Below are 23469 nucleotides of genomic sequence, written 5' to 3'. Positions count from 1 at the left end.
GTATAAGTTTTCATTGCCCACCACCACCACATTACCCTAGGGTGACACTACGTTCTGGCGCAGGATGCAAAATGGCAGTCAGGTTGCCAACAAAGTTGCTGCTACTCCCACTTGCTGTGGGAAACAACCAATATATACCATCAAAAAAGAGACGAAAGAAGTTATGCCACTGTCACTACTAATGGTGAGCCCTACCTCCAATAAACGGTGGGATAAGTTATCTGCCTGCTGAAGAACTTTGGCAAAATATTCCTCCACCACCAGCATGACTCTTCCCAGTTTCTCCAGCACAATAGCATAAGAAGAACCTACTGGATCAGACCAATGACTCATTTAGTCCAACACCCTGGTCTCACACTGGCCAACCAGATGCTTGTGGGATACTCTTAAGCAGGACCTGAGCAAAAAAGCACTCTCCCCTACTATGGCTTCTAACAACTGATATTCAGAAGCAATACTACCCCTGACCATGGAGGCACAGCTCAGCCATGGAGGTGCAGCTCAGCCAATAGCTCAGCTAGTACCCATTGATGGCTTTATCCTCCATTTCCACAGGTAGGGTGGAGAATTCTGGGAAGCCACTTGCACACATCTCTAGTAAGAACTCTTTGTGTCAAAGCAAATATACAGATTCAGAAATACCAGTATGTGGCCTTTGGAAGAGAATGTGGCCCCTGCTTCAATGTTTTGGCTTATGAATACCTACCCAGACATATAGAAGTTACAGGTGTTTTATTTCTCTCTTTTTTTAGCTAGTGCTGATTTTAATTTTCTTTTTAATAGTTTTAAATACCCGATTGAACTATTTTTTTACAGGTAATTTTAATGTTTTATTTTATATTGTGGTAAACAGCATATAGCTTGCTGTTTTGCAATCATCCGGTATATAAATTTTGTTAAATAAATTAATATATGGCAATAGCTTGCTGCAGTTCCCACTTGTAAGCTATTCTACTATTCAAGACCTGCTTTATACACTCAATGCCCTGCAGTTGGCCACTTTGCAACTCCAGGCTGAAAAAGCATAGCTGGAACGTAAGACTTTGATACCCTATTAATGTTATTCTACTGAGAGTGGTACTGAGCAGTAAGTACATATTGTTTATAGATCCCATTTGAATACTGTCTTCCAACTGCATAATTTGAGGTTTGCTAGAGGAGAATCTGGAATTGTCGACACTCACAGATCCAGACCCCTTCTCCTGAATGACACCACCTAACAGCAGCTCCTACTGTTCCAGAAAACCTCTGGCTGGCCTATGTCTGCTTGTTGCATGAGTTAGGAACACTGTAAAATTTCAATGATGTCTTTAAATTTGAATGGTTTCAAGCTGTTGTAAACTCCTGAAGCAATCAAAAATAATCTGTCATGGGACTGCTGGGTATGTGTACACTGCGCCATGGCCTGATCTGATGTTAGATTTATTGGAGGGTAAATTATGTCATTTATGCATCAACGCACAGGAGGAAATGGGGAGGGGGAGCAATCCCTATGCAGTTAATTTAATAATAGAGTGGAAAGCCATGATTACTGTTTCAGGTACACCCGCTCTTTCAGAGCAATGGCTGGCCCACATCAACAACAGCAACCTTTGCTTCTCAGAGCCATGGGATTAACAAGTGTTTAGTGGAAGCGGGGGGCTTTGAGAGACACATCCACAAGTGGTTGAACCAGGAGCAAAGGCCTCTTCCACTGGGTTCTGCTGTGCAGCAGCTGAAACCTATCAGCCTCCTTTTTTCACCTTTCTGAAACTTTCCTCTATCCTCAATGTGGTGTCTTCCAGATGTTGTTGGATTCCTACCCCCATCATCCTTCATCAGAAACTGTCAGGGTGAGCTTGTGTCAAGCTGGGGTAAGAGAATAAGGCTGTGCCAAGTCTAAACTTGAAGTATGTTAATGGGTCACAGAGTATCACATGATCACATATCACATATCTATGGTTAAGATATTTCTTTGCTGGTCTGGTTGGTTTCCCTGCAGTTACCTCCCTTGGCTTGCTGAACTCCCTTAAATCCTAGGCTTAGGATCCACTGCAAGATGCCTGATTCCTTTCCCTCCCCTGACTACATCACTATGAACATTACAGGCATGAGGACAAATCCTTAAAAGCCCACCATTAATAGCAGAAAGGTTCTTCAAAGTGAGAACTGCCTCCCTCCACCAGCAGCCTTTCAACCTGGCCACATCAGAGGGGCAGCTGAGACAGCAAGGCTTGCTCTAGTGGCGTGGCATTCAGCTTCCCCTCTCCACCTAGTTACAAGTGAAATAGCAGCACCTAGGCTATGTGCTTAGCTGGGACCAGCTGCTGTTTTGCTCCCACCCTCCCAGAACTGCCACCCACAGCAGCTTTCCCACTTGTGTGAAGAACTATTGAGATGATTACATCATGGACAAACAAGAGACAGTGAGCCCCCTCCATTGGCCTGGGTGTGACATGACCAACTGCCATTGGACTCCTCACCTATTCACGTGGGCTGTCACCACAATGATGCATCATTCTTTAGGTACTGAGACTTCACTTTGTTCCTTTTTCCTCATAATCATTCCACACATTCCCCCCCCCCCTTTTTGATTCCCATCTATGAGATAGCATGCCATTAATTTAAACGGCAGGCTGCCTTGAGTTCACTGACTAGAAAGCACTATACAGATGCCAACAACTGAATAAGGCTGGTGATCCTAACCCCACTTACCTAGGAGTAAGCCTCACTGAATTCAATCAGACTTACTTCCAAGTAGGCACTGTTAGAATTGAGCTGTGTACAAATAAAATATGAATTGTCGTATACCCCCTCTCGGAATTATACCATTTTCACCCCTTATCTCCTCTCTCCATTTTTTAACCTTTTGCAAATAAAAAAAAATAAAGCCCTAAGATGAACCAAACCCAAAGCAAACCGCTGAAATTCTGTTCTCCCTATTTAGGTCATCCCTAGATTGGACACTCACTAAATTGGCAGCGACAGGCCCTCTGATATTTCAGTACAGCTTCCAGAGAAGACTGTACATCTGAAGTGACTCCTGGGGGGTGATGAATTCATATTTGCTAAACAGATTAGCTGAAATAAGCATAATAAATGAAAGTGGGTTTGTTTTGTTTTTAAAGAAAAGAAAGAAAACAATTTCACACTAAAATGCAGGCTTGACTTATAGGAAGTGGCAGCTTCAATGGCCCAAGGCCTAAGATTGGTTTTGCCACTTGATAATTTGACTGATTCACTTGAGTAGCCAGAAGAGGACATTTTCTGCCTGATTTCAGCATAATCGAGTCACCTGCTCCATGATTGCCGAGGCCAAGTCAATTGCACTCGGCTGAGCACCGAGGGTGTGCGATGCATTGCAAAAAAGGAACCTTTGCTGCATATGTGCGCAGAACTATTGAGATGTAAATGATAGTGGAACACAGCCCATTCCCGCATATTAGAAACAGCTTCTTTACCACTATATGAACCTTCTCTCTGGAAGACAGTTACTGCATTTTGCTCTCTTAAGGTTGGTTTAGATGGTCACAATCTGGAGGAACTGAACTAGAGGGGATCGATGGCAGCTGTAGCCCGAGTCAGACCATTGGCCCATCTAGCTCAGTACTGTCTTCACTGGCTGGCAGCAGCTCTCCAGGATATGAGTCAGGATTGGAGACTCTTCCAACCCAACCTGGGGATATTGGAGACTTCCTGCGTGAAAGACAGGCACTCTACCACTAAACTATGGCCCTTCCTCATCTGGCCTAGCTGCTTGCTCCAACAGCACCACTTCACACTAACATTCTAAAGATTATTTCATAAAAATAAGGAAATGGTGACAAGAGAGAGAAGTTGCCCATTTAGCAAGGGGCTCAGAACAGATCCCTTCAACTTGTACAAGATATCTGGTAAGAAGGATGGGAAAGAAGGCTGGATAGAATGGGTGACTCTGCAAGTACTCTGCCTCCTTTATATTACTTTATGGGTTGTTGTTGTTTTGTTTTTATAAGGCCCAGCAATTATCTTTCTGGCACTTATTTGAAGAGGGTGAGGTGGAGAAGACACAGCTAGATCCAACAAAACCCAATTTAAGAGTCAGATTGTTTAGCTACAGCTGAGAATCTGTTGGTGCTCATATGCTACTATGTGATAATGATTTAATTTTAGTAATGTATGAAAAACCTTTTACTTAGACAAAACACTGTTAATGGTTTATGTGTTTATATTACTTGTCAGTACCACTGCCTTTGCCGTGAGTCCCTTCGGAGACAGTAATAACCATTGGCATATAAAAGAACAATAAGAATCATATCAAAAATAGTTACATAACACAACCTGAAACTATGTGTGCTATCATGTGAATTGTACAGTGGAAGAAAGGCAGGTTATTTAAGGAAGTTTTTAACATCTGATGTTTTATCACATTATTATTATTATTATTATTATTATTATTATTATTATCATCATTAATTTTGTTGTGAGCTGCCCAGAGTAGCAGGGGAAACCCAGCCAGATGGGCAGGGTATAAAGAATAAACTATTATTATTATTATTATTATTATTATTGTTATTGTTATTATTATTCATTGAGACTATTTAACCATGAAAATAATGAGCAATGGGGCATAGACCACCAGAGGTGGCCAGTGATGTACATCTCTTGCTCACTCTGAACAGGTCTTCAGCATTTTATGGCAACTTAGCAGCTTTGGTCCTCACTGGGCTGTCTGGGCTTCCCTATTCCTACAGATCTTGGGGTTCCTCCAAACCTGATGATACCTCCCTCTTATGAACGTTGACACTTTGGCTTCATAGGCATCCATACGTGGCTTATTATTGATGTATATTACTCTCTGCTTTTGAGGGTAGTAGTCAGTATGAGAAAAGAGGCTTACTCAAAACTATTTTTCTGTTTTCCATCATTATCTGAAAAGCCCACCTAATCAAGCCTTGAATTACATAACCACACATTAAAGAACTGTCTCCATGCTTTAACAAATCATCCTCTGGTAAAAACAACAACACCGAAGGTTTAAGCCACCTCAAATTGATTCAACATTGTTTTAGTCTATTTTCTGTTTGACATAGGTTCCTGAACGATTTAGCCATATTTTTTCAGAATCAAAGTCCACGATCTGGCAAACCTAATCTGTTAATAAAATGAAAAGGTGGCCTTGCCTAATTTAATAAGTCAGCGCAAAAATACTCTTTCAACATGCTAAAGAATTCCAGAAAGGTTATCGTCTAGTTCTTTCAGAAGAGGTTGTTCTCTCTTTCCTAGTCTGTTTCTCCGAGCTGTATTTTCGTAATTGTTAATTCATTATAATTTTTAAAACCCTGTTTGCAATATAATATTTTGATAACAGCTTTTATTTATGTGACTGATATTAATAGGAACATATTACAACCTGCATCTTATTTTTGTGCCCAGTGCTGCCCTTGTGCCTTGCAAGGCACAGAGACTAAGGAGGAGGATGCTGACAGCCAGTCAGCCAATGGACTGGTTGCAAATAAGAAGGCAGGCAGGAGGGGACTGGTTGAGGGAGGCTGATGTTGTTGGGACAGTGTCCCATTTCCTCTAATGGGCCAACCTCCACTACATATGAGGAGGTGTGTTCAAAGAAGGCAAAAGTGGCTATAACATGGAAATGTAGAAAACTAAGGGAGCCTACAAGTAGATTAGGAGTCCTGCCAGGTATGGAAGATCTTAGGTCTCTCTGTCTGGCTTTCAGGACCCTCTCCAGGCCAAACACCCTTTACCAGTCACACCCCATCTCCTCAGAGCACATCTCCCAATGCCCTCCTTTGCACCTTCCCTTGAATGTTTTTGCCTAGCTGGTATGCGTTCATGAATTCTGATAATACTTCTTGCTTGCCTGGATGAAGGATAGAGAAGGGCATGTGAGTACCTCTAGAAACTGGCCTACTGTAGAAAGGTTAATTGCTCTGTTATTTGCTCTCTCCACTTTTTCCTCTGGCTCCTCCTACCTCCTCCTCCTCCTCTTCTGTGGCCCCCAGAAAGTTACCTAGAAGAGAATGTGGCCCTTGGACTGAAAACGGCCTCCAATTCTTGTTCTGGGGTCTCTAAAATCCTATCCCATGAACAAGATTTCAGAGTCATTTCTAATACCAGTGGTACCTCGAGTTACAAATGCCTCAGGTTACAAACTCCGCTAACCTGGAAGAGTTACCTCAAGTTGAGAACTTTGCCCCAGGATGAGAATGGAAATCGTGTGCCAGCAGCGCAGCGGCAGCAAGAGGCCCCATTAGCGAAAGCACGCCTCTAGTTAAGAACAGTTTCAGGTTAAGAACGGACCTCCAGAACGAATTAAGTTTGTAACTAGAGGTACCACTGTATGCACAAAAATCTGGATGATGAAAAACTCACCAGCCATCAAAAAGAAACCCACCACCACCACCTCCATCTTTTTTTGTTACTTTTTGTTACTTAAGTCTGACTGAGAAAATGAATAGCTCTGATACAAACTGCAGATCCCCGCACAATTCATAAATACGTGGAATAATTATTTCCCGGGGAAGTAGTATTTAATTTATTGCATTTTTATGGAGTGTTAGACTAACTTCTTATTTGTGGCCTGTCAAAATAGCAGCAAATTATGGCAAACATAACATTAAATGCTATGCTGTAAAGCAAATATTTATCTAATTTGGGATTCTGTACATCTTAAAAAGCATGATGGCTTGCTTTTCTTATGTCAAAAGCAAATAAACGCCTACTTTGTTCCTCTCAATTGTATGGACTAAAGGGGGTATCACTATCAGTCAAGTTATTCTAAGAGCTGCCATTACCACTTAACATTTTTTATGATAAAACATGACTCTCTTTTAGCTTCTAGTCTAGATACCAAGGCAATCCTTGAGCCCACATCCCAATGCAATAACAGACCACAAACTAGCAGGAGTGCTACTGCCTTGAAAATACAATAAATAAAAAAATGAGCAAACTATAACTTCCACATCTCCTTCCACAATATGGAACACTACTATTACAATTGTCATGCTTTCAAAATGAATTTTAATATCACCCTGTCTTAAGTGCACCAGTCCCCATAAATCTAATGCCAAGTGTCAACAAAGTCTTTGAGGCAGTGGTTGCTCTGGGGCACAGAAGCTATGGGGAACATTACTGTTTTTCTTTGTCCTTTAGGTATTTCTCTGACTCTGGGGTATCTTACTGCAGAGAAAGCTGATGATCTGTCAAAGCCCTGGTTTTGCTAAGCAGTTGACATGATTCCAAAGCATTCACTCCAACACTGTATTCTGGGGAGCTTGAGGCTCTGAAAAATGCTGGACAGAGACTCTAGCACAACTTGTACATGTCTTGCTCAGAAGCCAACCAAACACTGGTTAGCGTGCATAATCATACCTGCCATGAGGCAATGCGGGCTGCAAAGAATGATTATTTCACAGCTTGCATTGCATCCTCTAGTAGTCAGCCAGCAGAGTTATTTTAGACAGTCTGGAGGTTACTGCCTCCCACAGTAGGGAAGCAGTGTCCAAGTGGCTATATACTTTGAGGATAAAGCTGCTTAATTTTGGGTGACCTTGACTCTGCAGTTGTAGTTCCAAACGAAGCATGTAGTGCCATAGTTTGTGATGTGTTGTGGGATCCGTTTCAGTTTATGCAATCAGCCTCCCCGTTACCTACCACCATGCAGGTAACATCAAAGATGACATGGGGTCTTAAGTAATAGCAGCAGCAGCAGCAACCACTATGACAAGCTATTCAGTAATTACATTAAAAGTAAAAACAGCAGCAACAATCACCTCAAGGATTAGGAGTTTTGCATTAAATATGTTAAAAAGAACAAATCCACGGGCTTGATGTTTAAAGAAAGGAACAAAATGTTTAAGGAAGGTGGGACAGGAGAGGGTGAGAGAGAGAAAGAAAGAGACAGAAGTCTTGAAAGAAAAGAAATATTTAAAAACTTGGGAGAAAGGCAGTATTTTCAGGTGCTGCAGCGCAATCAACATACCTTGTGAATTCCCTTAACTCGCAGCCCCACAGATCAAAAATTTGCCCACTCCAATTTAGCTTCAGTTGATCAATTTAACTATTACAGCTTGCAGACCTAGATACTATTCTTGAACAACTTTGTTATCAGAGGAAAGTTTAAAAATAAAAATAATCAGATCTTCCTATGATCCCTGCAAGGCATCACTCATGAGCGTGCGATCTGTATAAAATACTTCTCATTTTGGATTAGTTTGAGGGCACACCAGATGGAACACAGGGTACTGTGGGATCTGCCATTTATCACAGTGACAGTGCGTAGGAAGCAACGATCCTCTCACCACAGGGGGAAAGGCAGGACTGCAAATGTAGAGAGCAGGAATCAAAAGATGGACTTTGTGGAGTTTGGCAACATTCGTGCTGCTCATTAACTTAATCATATTAATTTATTAGCCACAAACATCAAAGTAATTCGCAGCAGAATTTTTGTCACCGAGAACAAGTCTCCGCAGAGACAGTGGGTGAAAGAGTCGTTTTAAAGGAGTACTGTTTGCTTCACATTTTGTATCATATAGATGGCTAAAATGGTATGTCGTCTCGCATGCCACATGAAGCTGCTGCTTTTAATCGTCTCCACTTTGGGGCACGTAGCATATGTTTGGGGATACTGACCAAATCCTGCCTCCATTATGCATAACACTTAGATGTTTAAAGGTGAGCATGCATATGATGGCCATGTTTCATGCATTTGTTGCAATAAACATCAGCATTAACGCTAGCGTTTCCCATAGCTCTGAGTGTGTGTGTGTGTGTGTGTGTGTGTGTTCCTGCACCTTTAATTAGCAGCCAGCCATGGGGTAATTTAAAGCAGTCATTACACGGCAGTTGTGAAATATCTTTGTCAACCAGTCCCGATTTCTGCCCTTTTAATAAATGCATATTGGAAGTGATTTTGCATTTCTTTCACATCTGCCAATGTTCCCAGCTTATAAGGAGAATGGTCAAACTGAGTCCGTCCAATTCTTCCAATAGTTCAGCATTCTGTCCACAGGCCATAGTCAGATCACTCAGTAGGGGGGGGGATCTCTAAGCAGGGCAAAATGGTGGTATCCCATTTCTCTTTCAAGCTTTACTTAAGTCCAAACATACCAATCATCACAAGATCCTAGACTATATGACTTCATACTACATCCGGGGGTGGAGATGTTGTATGTTGGAAGGGTACACAAACATACCACAAGTCCCTGCAGACAAAAACCTGAGATCTTCAACCATCAATCTAAACTACTCAGGGAGAGTTTGATCACACAGTAACTTCCAGTAAAAGTCGAGATGGATATGCATTTGTACAAAACTCGAAGTCTGAAGAAGACTTTTGGGGTGCCCAAAAGCGCGCTCACAACATTTCACGACATTTTATCTGAGTCACAATAATGGCACTGGTATACATTGTGGTATTAGGTCCTTTGCTTTGCCTTTGAACAACACCGTACATTACAACTGTGGGAAATCCCTGAGCTGCACTGATGTTTCTCTCACAAAGCTACAGTCCCAGAGTGGTTAAAAAAGGACCAATCCCTCTGGGAATTGTAGCTCTCTGGGGGGAATAGGGGACTCCTGACAACTCTCAGCACCCGTAGCAAACAATTAATTTATAATTAATATCAATGTTTTTGCTTATTATTTTACTGAATTACAGCATTATGTATGTATTTTACTGAATTACAGCATTATGTACACAAAGTACATAATGGGTGCTGAGGTATCTCCTAATATTCAAATGAAATCTACCATCCTGTAGATGCAGGCATGCCCTCTGCGGCAGTAGAGAACAAGTCTTTGCCCTCTTGTACATGATACCCAGTGGTGGGGAACTCCCAGACCAGGACCTAATTAATTAGCAGCCAGCTAATGGAAGGGCATTTTGGCTAAGCCCTGCTGGCCTGTCCCCTACCTGATGTCAGCTGATCACTGGATCTTACAGTGCCCTGTGCATTGTGCCCTGCAAGCACCGATAATCAGCTGATTGCCAGGCCTTGTGAAGCACTGCACGCACAGCACACTGCAAGACCCAATCGAATGATCAGCAGTTTGTCGGGTCTGGAGGTTTCTGGAGGTTTCTCGTGTACACGCTCAAGTGGGATAGCCTTTGAGCTAAGAAAGCTTGATTGTAATTTTCTTTCAACACCAACCAATATTATTTAAAAGTGCCTACTCTGCCTATTTGGTAATCCAGCACTGGACGATTGGTTTCCATGTGTTTCGACAGAGCAGGCGAAAGAATAATTTCCAGGCAATGTGCTTGCCTTCATAGTTTGATTTCACCTGTCATTGTCGAAAATGGGTCAAACTTAGCCCATGGCTGGATCCTGTTACCCACCTCTGTGATAGCTCTCCTAGCACTGCCTACCCAGATGTTCAAAGGCATTATGTACACATGTGTATGATCTCTACATCTTGCATGGTCTGCCACAGGAAACATTACTGGTGTTACCCACAGCTATTACCATGCATGAAGGTCCTCTTTGATCATGGTTGCAGCACCGGATTAAACCCTGTGGCAGTCAAAATCTTTCTCCCCTACCGCCCCCCCCCTTGCAAATTATCTCCTAGTACTCACAAATATTCTATTAGAATCCGGAGTTGGCAGGAACTTGAGACACACCAACTCACAGAAAGCTTAGTTTCTGGAGGTTTCTCGTGTACACGCTCAAGTGGGATAGCCTTTGAACTAAGAAAGCTTGATTGTAATTTTCTTTCAAGACCAAACCAATATTATTTTAAAGGCCCCATAGGCCATTGTCTACTCTGCCTATTTCGTAATGCAGTACTGGACGGTTGGCTTCCATGTGTTTCGACAGAGCAGGAGAAAGAATAATTTTGCCCACGCCTCTACATTTAAGAGAAGGTATTCATGCAGCCTATGAGGCCGTTTGAAGATCAGCATCCTACCCCTGCCTCCGCCCGTATCATATAGCCAAGTATCTAATGGCACTTTCCCTTTAAGGAAATTACGATTAATGAAGAACTAAATCGCAAATCCATTAGGTTTTAGTCAGCACAGCAACACCACACGGGGTTTTTCATGAATGCTCAAAAAATCCAATAGCGTAACCTCTGGTAAAGCTTGAAAAGCCCTGAAGGACAAGGCAGTTAGATCAATATTAGTTTATTTCAACTGCTGTGCAGTACGGAGAGACAGAGCCGATCATCCAATGGATTTTATTACCTGTTGGGGAGATAAGTCCTGGTGATAAGAGGCCTGGTACTCCGTGGGGCAGTAGGCGCGTGTTCTCTTGTATTGCAACCCCCAGGGAGCGCTTGGGGGGTCTTCCTGGTCGTGAACTGTTGAAACAAAAGTGAAAATGAACTTTTCAGAGCTCTTTTGTCAAAAGGATTTGCATAGTAATGCACTCTGCATTGATTTTTTAAGGTCCTGAATAGCATAGAGGCCTTGGCTGTATTCAAAACCAGCTCCAACAGCCTTAACTCTTTCGGTACCCGATTCTGCCAGTGGCCATTAAACAAGTGTTGGGGGTGATCTGCTTTTCTGAACTTTGACATACCCTCCACCATTTCTCCAATGAAAACAGGGAAATTCTATTCCATAATAATGATTTTACTATTTACACTGCGCACATCTGACTGAGATGCCCCAGCCACTCTGGACAGCTTCCAACATATATAAAACATTAAACTTTTTTTTTTTTTTAACTTCCCTATACAGGGCTGCCTTCAGATGGCTTGGGGGGGTCAGATAACTCTATACCCCGCAAACATTTCTCAGATGAAAATGGGGACATCCTACCATACCTTCCAACATTTTCCCAGAGAAAATACGGACATCCTAAGGGAAAGCAGGACATTCCAGGATCAAATGAGAAACGGGGACAGCTTCTGTAAATCTGGGACTGTCCCTGGAAAATGGGGACACTTGGATGGTCTGCACGGGGGATAGGGGTTACGAACGTGGCATTCCATTTCAGAGAGCAAATATTCAACTTTACTAGATGACCCAGTGTTCTAATCTCATCTATCTACAAAATTTTGATTTCACTCTTTTTTCAAAAGGTTTAGGGCGGTATGTGGCTCCTCTGACTCACCCTCATAAGAACCCTGTGGGGAAGGATGGGCTGAGATGCAGCAACTGTCCTGCTAAGCTGAATGAGGATTTGACAGGTGAGAGCAGGATTCAGACCCCCATTTAGCCACAAAATTTACAGTGTGTGACCTTGAGACAGCTGCTACCTCTCAGCCCAACCTTCCCCAGGCAATGAGGATCAAAGCAAACAAATCTCGTCACCACACTGCACCAGCTCTCATGATTAAGCATGATAACGGTGGTTCTTCAATACCTTTGGTGAGAAAAGGGATTTTCTTAGTCATGCACCCTTGTTTCAGGGTGTGACTGGATGGCATTCTAGATTCTGATCCATGTCATTATTAATTTAATTGCTAGCCAACTTTTAATTTAATTGCAACCCAGCCCTTATTGATTTAATTGCTAGCTTTATCCCAAAATATCCCAGGGGTGGTTTACAACACATTCAAACAAAACACAATGATCACAATCCATTAATAAACTAAAAACAAAAACAAACAAACCTCACAAGCAAAAATATTTCAATTATCAAAACATTCAGTACAACAGAACAAGTTAAATACAGCAATCAGTAAAATATTAATTGTTGTCACAGAGGCAAGAAGGAAAAGATGTGACTTCAGATGACATAGGAATGGGAATAGTCACTCCTTCAGGGAAAGGGAGTTCCACAAATAGGGTGCCATGACAGACAAGGCCCTGTCATTGCAGAACAGACTGGCAGGGCCACCAAGCAGGCTATCCCCCATAAAACTCAAGGCTTGAGCTGATACATTATGTTGAAGAGCAGCTCCGGGCTCCCAGATGAATTGGTTTCCTGGTGGAGAAGGTAGAATTTCTATGTATGAAGCCAACTCTCTCCCCGCAACCATCACCTATGCTTCTGCCCAGGTACCCAGGTGGGCAAAGCTGGTTCACTCTTCTCATCTAACCAGGTCTCAATAAGACTCACCAGGTTAGATGACTCATAAGTCTCATAAGACTCATAGGAACCATAAGAGTAGAGGCACATGAGGCTTTGCCCCACCAAACCCAATCTGTCCCCAGCCACCTGCCTTCCTACTTGCAACCAGTCCAGAATGTGGCACTGCCTGTCACCTTCATGCCCCCCTCTGCCTAGTACTCATCTGGGGACAAAACTGGAATTAGTTGGCTCTTCTGGCTCCAACTACTGTTGGTCTTCCTGCATCCTACCAAACCCAATGGGTGGGCATAAGCCACCATTGACCATAAGAAGGGAAGATAAGGACCCTGGAGGTTCTCATCAACAGTTAGCTCTTATTCTCTGGTCATAGCCTTAAATTATGGAAATTATTTCTAAGTTTGCATTTATTCATAAATATTTACACATGTAAATTTTGTGCAAATCTTTGCTCTCTTCCCCTTCTTTTGTGGTGATGCATTTCATTTTTGCTTTAGGCAATGTGCAAATGGCCACCCTAATTCTTTGCTGTCTGACTCACTGGGCCCATCGCGGTGGAAGGAAACCAGCCTCCCTTCCATTTTGTACCCCCTTGGTACAAAAATATGTTGGTAAGAAACTCCTTCATATAACATTGTTTAAACCCAGTGCACCTCAAAACTCCCACCTGTAAAATGGAGCCAACTGACTTCAGAACGTATTTCTGGGATCTATACTAGGTTCATTGTGCTAAAATGATGTCGTGTCCAAGCTCAGTATCCTAGCTGAATGAAACTTGTGCTGCTTTCATGGGGCTCCTGAAACATTTTTAAGCATATTGTACTACAGTATAGCATACCACATTCCAAGAGCGACCACAGCAATTTATCTTTTAGGCTTCCCTTCATCATCAACTGATCGGTGCTTCTAAATGCTGTGCAATGGGCTCAGGTAACAACTCCAATCTAGCCTATCAAAATTCTCACATTTTTCAACCTTGGATCAAGCCATTTATAAATTGTGGCTAAGAATATTAATCCACAATGTAAAAGAAGGAAAGTGGCGCCCCCCCTCTCTCTCCCTCCCCTACTCACAGAAACAAAAGGTTAGGTCTTCTTGTCCATGAATGAGACCGCATGGTTATGACGCACCAGCCCCTATATTTTCTTTAAAATAGGGGAGAAGGACACAGCAGATCTGAATACACTCCAAGAATCCCCACCCCTAACAGATCAACCCACTTCAAGCATTCCTGTTTTACAAGCAATGGGACTTCTCAACGGAAGTTCAAGGTTTAAAATTAAACAAATAGAATATATTGTGTATAACAGAAGTGGAGAACCTCAGGACCTCCAGGCCTCTGTATCTGGCTTTTGGGACTCTCCCTGGGTCACATCCCTCACCAGCCTTGCTTTGTACCCTCATCTGCTGTTGCCTAGCTGTATGACCTTGAACTATGAAGATAATGATGATGCATGGAGGGAGGGACCTATGTGTGTATGTAGAAAGCTCAGTCTTTAGCACGTGCATCAATTTGCCCACTTTTGCCTCTACCTCTGGCCTTTCCCCTAAATGGTTCCCCATGAGGGAATATGGCTCTCAGGATGAGAAAAGTTCTCCAATCCAAGCATGTAACAACAAGGGAAGAGGCTGTATCCAATGTAGCACTAAGCGGAAGTCACTTAGCAGCATACTAGTTGCACAAGGGGAAATGCAAGCCCATTACCAAAGGTGGTTGCACGATGGATTGCATAACAAGAATAGTCTCTTGCACAAAAAGCTTCTGCTAGCACAGCTGTTGCACTGGATTCCTTTGTTGTGCAGCCTTTAAATTCCTCCACCCACTACTCCAGCGGTCCTTGTGCTGCCAGACAGAGAACACCGGTTGTGTTCCAGAGGCACAAATAAATGGGACACAAGCACTGTAACCTGGCCAGTAATTGTGATATGCAGGGCAAGTGATACTAAAAAAGTAGACTTAGGTCATCAAGCTAGATTTCCAATTAGACCTGCCACCCAAACAGGCAGACACTTGGACCACAAGCTTTCCTCAGATCAACTATGAACCAAATATGCATCCGGCAGAATTATTAAGAGCTTATGCATGTACACCCAGAAGCTTCACTGAGTTCAATGGAGCTAAATCCCAGATAAGTGTGAATAGGATTGTAGCCTAATTGTTAAATCATATATAAAACCACAAATCCCACATTGCAACTTCTCAGTGAGTGAAATATTCATGTACAAAAGCACCTGGAGCCTTTAGTACTCACTAAACAGAACACGAATTGGACATTCCCCCTCCTCTTATTTCCTACAGAGAAATCCATTCCATCCAGATGAGTAAAGAAGCTTTTGACAAACTTTGTGTTATACAGCCAACCAGCAACAATGAATGAGAGGTTCATAGCAAGAACCATTTCTCTCAAAAATGATTTCCCTTGTTCGCAAAGAAACGAAAGTTAAATTTCACTCCATCAAGCTTGCAGTAGCAAAGCTCTTTATCAAAAGGAGACACACTCAAGTGGTTAAATGTCAGAAATCTCTGGTACTATTGCACAGAGGTGCCATTACTGTATTCATACTTCCACAAAGAGTGTGCATAATATTTGTTTTATTATACATCTGTCTAGATCTCAGGTACACACACACATATCACATCCTAAAATCATTCTTGAGTTTACTACTTTAGGCCTATAAACCTTGTCCTTTTTATCTAGATTAATTTTTTAAGTCCCATAGTCGGTGCATTTTTAAAATATACTCTGGGGAGTCCTATGCAATACAATGCAGCAAAACACAATAAAAAACTTTGCTGTATAGATCAATACATTTTATTGCACAACAGTCCTCAGACTTTGGAGACCTGCTCTTGTGCAGCAGCAACTGAATGACAAGATCACTTGTTTTTCACATCACTGCAACATCATACTTACTAAGTGTGCAGTTTTACACACAGCCATCAATGCACACTAACTAAGCACCTTAAGTACTCGATCATGAGGAAGTGATAAGCTGGGTATCACCACAATGGAACAAACGGATCAGCAGAAAGTAACTTGAGTCAAATTGTATTGGGCCACAGCTCCCATCACCACTAACTACTGACCCTGTCTCTAGGTCTGATGGGACTTAAGAGTTCAACCACTTCTGGGGGGGCCACAGGTTTTCCACTGGTCTTCTCCTTGCAGCAGTCTTAACTATGAGGACCCTGTAAGAGCAATAGCCCCCTTCCCACATAACTCCAGCATCTCTTGAGGAAGGCAGGTTTTACCCCATTATGGCACCCTATGCACACTGCTGTATATGACACCTATGTTCTACCATCCACTTCTGTGTGAGAGGGAGCAAACAGTTAAGCACTATGATTGGGGGGAGAAAAGGTGGCAGTAACAGGTCCTACCCCTCTGGATTTACAGGAGCTCGCTTCAACCATCAGTGCAAGCCATGGCTAAGGAAGAGATTGATCTGAAACATGACTTACAATTGACCAGTGAAACAAAACTGGAAACCATGCTTTGAAGGAGTGCAAACCATGGTTTGGTGCAGTGGGTGAATTGACAAACCATAGTAGCTCCACCTCTGCAGAAACCACATGAACCCCAGAGAAGATTGAAGTGAGTAAGCAGCTCTATATTATTGCTTGCTGGGCAGCACACAAACAAAAAAAGAAATAGAAACTTCACAAGCACGTCAAAACTGTGCCTTGTCAGTACATTTGGAAGCCAATAGTATGGTTTTAGGTTCTAAAAATATAGCTGCACAAACCATGGTTTAGTGTGAAATTGAGCCATGTAGGCATTTACCTTACAGGAGGGGAAAGCGAACTTCACTGAAAGTCCAATGTGGCCAAAATGATACGAGAGTAGACTGTCATGTGATAGTCTAAAACTGCTGTTTTTGCAAACTTAAAGACAAACTTTTAGAAGCATTTTGTATGCAAATAGCTGAAAACATAGCCTTCCTGATGGAGGCCAAGGCTCTACTTTTAAAGTTACTAGAATCAGATGTAAATTTACATATTAATCAAGACAAATAAACATGTGGGGATTTAACTAGGAAACAATCTGATGGCAATTTAATCAGCACAGGTTGAAAGGTCCATCACTACCACATCCTGTTGCAGTGAAAATATTGATTGTGTTACTGATTTTAGTAATGCCTTGTTTTGCAGGGTACAAATAGCCATGTAATTATTCTTTAATTGAATGGTGATTGCTTGCTGGTGATTATTAAGGTTGCTTGTGTGTGTGTTTTGCTTAATTACTAGATTATTTATGCTTAGCAATATAAAATAATATTTCATCTGTCTTTCTTTCTTGGGAGGGAGGTGTAGGCTGAAAGACAATGAAAACCGACTTCAACTGTGATAACAGAGTAAGCACATATGTCCCCTTCCACATGGGGTCAAGTTCAGAAGTAATGATTTGTTGGACTTTGGATAAGTCATGTGTCCATACTCTCTCTCCTCCCCTTGTGAGCCATCTTTTTAGTTTTATAATTCATAGTTTCCTGTGACATCCAAACCAGGATTTAGCATTCCCTACAAACCAGGCAAGAATCAAACTATAATTTGGTATCCTGGTTCATAGAGGTTGCTCCAACAGCAGCTGATTTCGACATCATGAGAAACTGTGGATTAGCAAATCGGGAAGTATTAAAGTAAGGTGTACAAGAGATACAACCGGGAGAGGGAGCACACAACTCATTCCTGGTGTATCAGAAATTAACCGGATTAACTGTGTCTGAACCAAACCAAAAGAATTGTAAGAAGGCCCAATTCACACCTTCATTCCTTGTATAAAAAAAAAAGTGGGGGGAGGGCGATAATGCAACTTGAAGAGCTTTCACATCATACAATCACTTATGTATGTGATGAAAGGATACGCACACATACTTTTACACTACACAAAACAAAATTGCTGGCATAGTGAACCTATGAACCATATGCCCATCAAAATACAAAGCCACTCAAAACCCATCCAGATAAATAAAGTTGAAAGTCTTAAATCCTTTTGAAATCAAGCATTGGGGAGGGAAGTTAGTTCTGACTTTATGAAGCATATGATACTGTCATGTACTGAGTCTGATCACTGGCCCCAAACTGTCTCTTCTGACTACCAGTGCCTCCCCAAAGTGCCTCCTCCAAGGTCTGCTGGTGTCATGACTGCTGACCCTGGGACCTTGCAAGGAATGGCAGAGGACTCTGATGAAAATAAAGTTCAGGTCACTTTCACAGGGGGAGAACTGCCAGTACCATATCCAGGTCCCTCCCAACAAGAGGACACACTTCTGCCACCATCCTCAGACTCAGAGGAGGAGTCTCCTGCAGTACCTTCCATGTCACCAACTTCAAATAAATCAAAAGACTGCCTTTTAATAACCCAACTAGCTCCTTTAGGGTAGTGGAGCCAGTCACGGTACAGGTCGAGTTAGCCCACAATGTTTCAGTTGACTTCAGCTCCCTGCCTTTTAATAACCCAACTAGCTCCTTTAGGGTGGTGGAGCCAGTCACAGTACAGGTCACGTTAGCCCACAATGTTTCAGTTGACTTCAGCTCCCTGCTGGAACAACATCTTTCTACCTCAGCAGGACACAGCTTCAGTCATTTGCTGAGGCAACATCATATACCTACCTTAGTAAGAGAGAGCTTCAGCAATGAAGTTGTCATTATTAGATACTGTAGAGGATTGCATCCCAATGGCAACATACTGCCAATGGAGCACAAAGGGAAAGGGGTAGCAAAGTGATAGTATATACAAAACACATCAAGGCTCACGTCCTGCCAGACCAACCACTTGCATTGTGCATGCTGCATACTATTAAATTGCACCAATGCAACAACTCCCTATGAGCAATGAAATGTTAATGCTGAAATGATCACTGTTTAAAGCACTAGGTGGATCTGCAGATCTTTCAACAGTTCAGCTTTAAAGAATTAACATTAGATGTAGCATTTTGTAGGATTAATGGAGGGATACTGTCCCGCAGAAGCTTGATTTCCTCTGGGGGTCTAGCCCTTCATTTAGGCATAATTTAACCTGATGCTCTGCCTTTCATTTTCTGGCCTTCATTAGAGAAACTGAAATAGTATCCTATCCCCCTGAGTGCTGAGAATAAACCAACTGGAAATATATCTCAGCAGTACTTCATGTTTCTGAAACTGAAGTGGATTATCACCCAGCAACATTAACTCAGCAGCCTCCCTATAAACTTTGTGGGCTTGGCAGTTATCTAGATGAGAAGGGAAAGCATTGAATCTCTGGATGTCAATGAGATATGACACATTCCAAAGTATGTTTGCTACAAAAGGTGATAAATGAGGGAGCCAATATATTTTCCGTTAAGTTAAAAAAAAGTAAAAAATACTGGTAGCTACCTCATTTTTGACACCTGCTACTTATGAATTAATGCCAGACAATTTGGCAGTCTCTACTGATTTGGGCAGATTTCCACCCTATCCTCTATCCTAGGGACTCTGATTAGTAAATTACTTGTTGATCGCAGGAACCTATAAGGGGAAGGGTCATAGCCCAGTGCTGAGCTTCTGTTTTACATGTAGAAGGTCCCATCTTCAATCCCCAGCACCTCCAGGTAGGGCTGGGGGAGACCCTGGCCTGAAACCCAGGAAAGCTGATACCAGTCAATGTAGACATTAGTGAGATAGAGTAACCAGTGATCTGATTCAACATATGGCAGTTTCCTATGAATGTTTGGCTTGGCGAATTCTCGCACATCTGACACCATCAAAGCCACAACACACTTAAGCAAAAATCCTCTAAGACAGCTTCAGGTGGTGTTTCCATTAGCTTATATACAATTCATTCATCTCAACCAGGGTATTGATTGAGCTGTAAGATCCTTCCCTTTCTCTCAGGCATTTGCAGGGCATCAAGGTAATTTCTTAAGAGGCAGGAGTGTGCTACTTTACAACAGGCATAGGCAAACTCGCCCTCCAGATGTTTTGGGACTACAACTCCCATGATCCCTAGCTAACAGGAACAGTGGTCAGGGATGACGGGAACTGTAGTTCCAAAATATCTGGAGGGCAGAGTTTGCCTATGCCGGCTTTACAACAATTGCTTATACAGAACTTCCCCACCCCACCCCAAAAATATTCAAAATGTTTCTCATAATTAGCAGAGAGATTGTCCGTAAACTCTATAAGAAAATCCACAATGATCATCTCCATATTACAGCTGGGGAGGGAAATAAATCTCAGGGAGAAGCCCTGTTCATGAATTACTCACACTACACATTTAAATCATATTTAAGCGACATGGCCATACGACTCCCCTAGGAACTGTAATTTAAGGATGCTAGGAACTGTAGCTCTGTGAGGGTGAAACCACAGTTCCCATGATTCCTTGCTAAACTGGTGTAAATATGATTTAAATGAATATTGTGGATGTGACCTCTCAACTTACAGAAGCAAAGTCCATAAATTAATTAAGTGCAGTGTATTCAAATACTTTTCCATTGATTCGATTTCTCTGACCCAAGCAGGAAAGTATTTACTCCCATAAATTACTTTTCATTGATTCTCAAATTTGAAAATCCAGAAATTCCTGTTCAAAGAACAGAGAGAACTACAGTTCAAATTTAGTGACCATTGGAGGCCAGTTTCAATAGGTTTGGTTCGTAAGTATATCCAAATGGAATGCAAGGAAGAGGATGTGACGCGATGAGCATTTGAAATATTCTTTGGAGCTTTATCCCTGCAAAAGGAGTACACACGAACATGCACACACACATTACTCCTCATTCTACAAGTTCTTTATCTGCATTTTGACCTCAGAACATTATTCTCTTCACTTGGGCCTTACTGCGCACATTTCCACCCTACCAGATGCAGTTAAACTCTACGTGACCTTCTGAGTGTTTAGGAAGATAAAGAAACTATGACCTCTCTGCAACCCGATTCTGTCTCCTCTCAGCATTGGCAAACTGATCACTTGTCTAACTATTGAACCACATTGTATTACTAACCAGATCAAAGGCAACAGCAGGCCAATTCAGCAGCGGGGTGGGGGTGGGGAGTCAACCATGCAAAATGGGTAATTAACATTAATCATACATGAAGTTGTTTAAGCAGATAACTAGAACCTGGTCACCATAGCAACCCTCATAAAATAGGGCTTCACGCTAATGCTCGGACTCTCTCCTTACCACATCTTGTGGGAACGCCAGGCCGCTGTCTCCTCTTGACTTTAACAGACTAAAGTGAATTACTGTTGAGGGATGACCAATGGTATAATGACATGGTGCTTAGCTGCATACCACTGAGGCTTCACCCACAGCTTTGGAGCCAGTTCACACAATCATCAATCTTACAATCTTCTTTGGGTGGCAGGGAGCAGGTGTGCGTACACACAAATACAGGCCCAATCTGCACTGTGCATTTAAAGAAGTATCATTTGCAAACCAGGAGCCAATTTGTTTGCCAACCAAGCCATTCGGGAACCAAGGTTCCACTGTAATGGCAAACTGCCTAGGATCCACAGGCCTAAAGGCAGCTGATGTAGCTCAAGAGTAGAGAAATTCAGTGCCAAGCCTTTCCTCAGGTCTCTCCCTAGATCATGCCCTCTCTGCAAGCCACACCTCTCACTGGCCCTGATCCACGCCTTTCTCAAGTGCTTTTGCTTGTCTGGAATGAGTCCTTTTGGGGTCCATGTGCTCATGGCAAGTGCAGCCAAAGGAAAAAGTGGACAGAGCAGCAAATATATTTTTACCTTTGTCCAGTAGGCTAGCTTCTACCAGCACATACCTCTCTCCTCCATCTAGACAAGCAAGAAGCATTATCAGAACACAGGGACACATTCCAGCCAGGTGAAAACGTGTGTGCACATGTGTGTGTAGGGGTGAAAGAAGACCATCAAGGTGTATTCCAAGGGCCAGACAAGAAATGCCTAGAAAGTCATCCCCAGCCTTGAGGTTCCCCTGATCTCTACAGATGACAACCCCACAGTGCTGTCATTCCCATTTCCTTCATAGAGACACCTCCTCTCCTCCTAAGAAATGAGAAGGGCATCCACAATGAGTACTTAGGAACTATGGCATAAACACTTTGGCAAAATGTCAGAGCTAGCAAGATTTTCTAAGAGGCAGGTCATAGGGAAAGATGGAGTAGGACCCTCCTAAGAGCCTTGCTGCTTGAAGCAAAGGGCAAAGTATCTGACCTGATGTGCAGTTTAATCTTATTTCAGGTAATGTGATAGCGTTGCCACCCTAAGGTTACCAGACGTCCCCGTTTCCTGGGGACAGTCCCCGGATTTACAAATCAGTCCCCTGACAAAAACCTAACATTCTTACTGAAATTGAAAAGTGTCCCCAGATTCATTGGGGGAAAATATGGTAACCTTATGCCAACCACACTTGAGGGCAACAGGTCTGTTATCAGCATATAGGGCAGGCCCCATGGCACACAGAGCTCTGTCTTGTGCCAGTGAGCTCAGAAGAAATAGCCAGGAAGCTCTTGCAGCTGCCTCTAGTGGATTCTACCTGAGGCAGTTACATCAATTTGCCTCATGTTGAGCCGGCCCTGGGTGGAGGCTTGAGGATGCCAGTAAGAGTTAGGATCCTATTATCACTATCAGGTTCTGATTTATTCTGATTTATTCTCAACTGATTGTGCGGCATTATCTATTCTCTGACACTCCCTGCCTGTTAATAAGAACCAGTTCCCTTGGTTGTGGTGCTTCTGATTCCAGCTAAAAATCTTTCTGGTTTAGGAAAAAACAACTTAGACCTGTAATTTTATTATGTACATTAGTTTTTGAAATGGTTTGTTTTATCTATATGTGTTAGTTTTCTTAAATCTACTTGTTTTTTTTAAGTCTGTTGATTATATCTGTATGAATATTTTATATAATTTTATGTAAACCGCTTAAAGGGTTTTTTATTATTAAGTGCTATATTAATCTTTTTTCTTTATTTTTAATTTTTCCTTCATTAATTTTTAATAATTCATACAAACCATGCATAGTTTACATTGTCACAACCATCTGAAGAAAGCATTAAAAGATTAGTTCTCAAAAGGGCACCTAATATGAAATTATTAAATGCATTGCACTGTTACTTCTCTAGAATAAATATTACAAATAAATAACTATAAACACAATATTCAGTAACAATAATGAATACTTCAACTGCACTCCTGCTTGTTCTTCATTTAATTTAAACCTTGTGCCAGGCATATTATTTTCACTTCTTCACAGATTCATATAAATAATTCACTCCCCATACCCTAAGCAAGCAAGCAAGTAAACAAACAAATAAATATGACTACTTTCCTATATAGCCTCAGCCACCTCAAATACCATCAGCCCCTTGGTCCTCATCCATGTCAACAGGATCCACTAGACCAAGATGGAGTATGACAGAAAAACACAGAGGTGGTGGTCAGGGCTCAGCCTGAGAATGCAGCGGAGCTGAGTAACCATGTGAGCTAGAAAAAGGACAGAGAGTGGACCGAAGGAGGAGAAGGAGTCAGCAGTGAAATCCTACAAGGAGCAGCACCTATGGAAAG

At 42.2% G+C, this 23469-nt stretch overlaps 1 protein-coding gene across 9 annotated transcripts in view; it reads right to left on the bottom strand.

Annotated features, from left to right (window-relative positions):
* DACH2 (dachshund family transcription factor 2) overlaps positions 1 to 23469 on the bottom strand; it is a 314613-nt gene that overhangs the window by 136182 nt on the left and 154962 nt on the right. For 8 of the 9 annotated variants that reach the window (XM_083424218.1, XM_083424217.1, XM_083424211.1 and 5 more), the window contains exon 2: positions 11168 to 11283. In XM_083424218.1, coding sequence (XP_083280344.1) covers positions 11168 to 11283 — 116 coding nt within the window. Of the gene's footprint in view, positions 1 to 11167; positions 11284 to 21110; positions 21134 to 23469 lie in introns of those variants that run through there. The other variant, XM_083424219.1, reaches the window with a different exon arrangement.

This window comes from Podarcis tiliguerta, assembly GCF_965153285.1.
Source record: "Podarcis tiliguerta genome assembly, chromosome: Z".
Classification (NCBI taxonomy): domain Eukaryota; kingdom Metazoa; phylum Chordata; class Lepidosauria; order Squamata; family Lacertidae; genus Podarcis; species Podarcis tiliguerta.
This window is presented reverse-complemented; position numbering and strand designations above follow the sequence as displayed.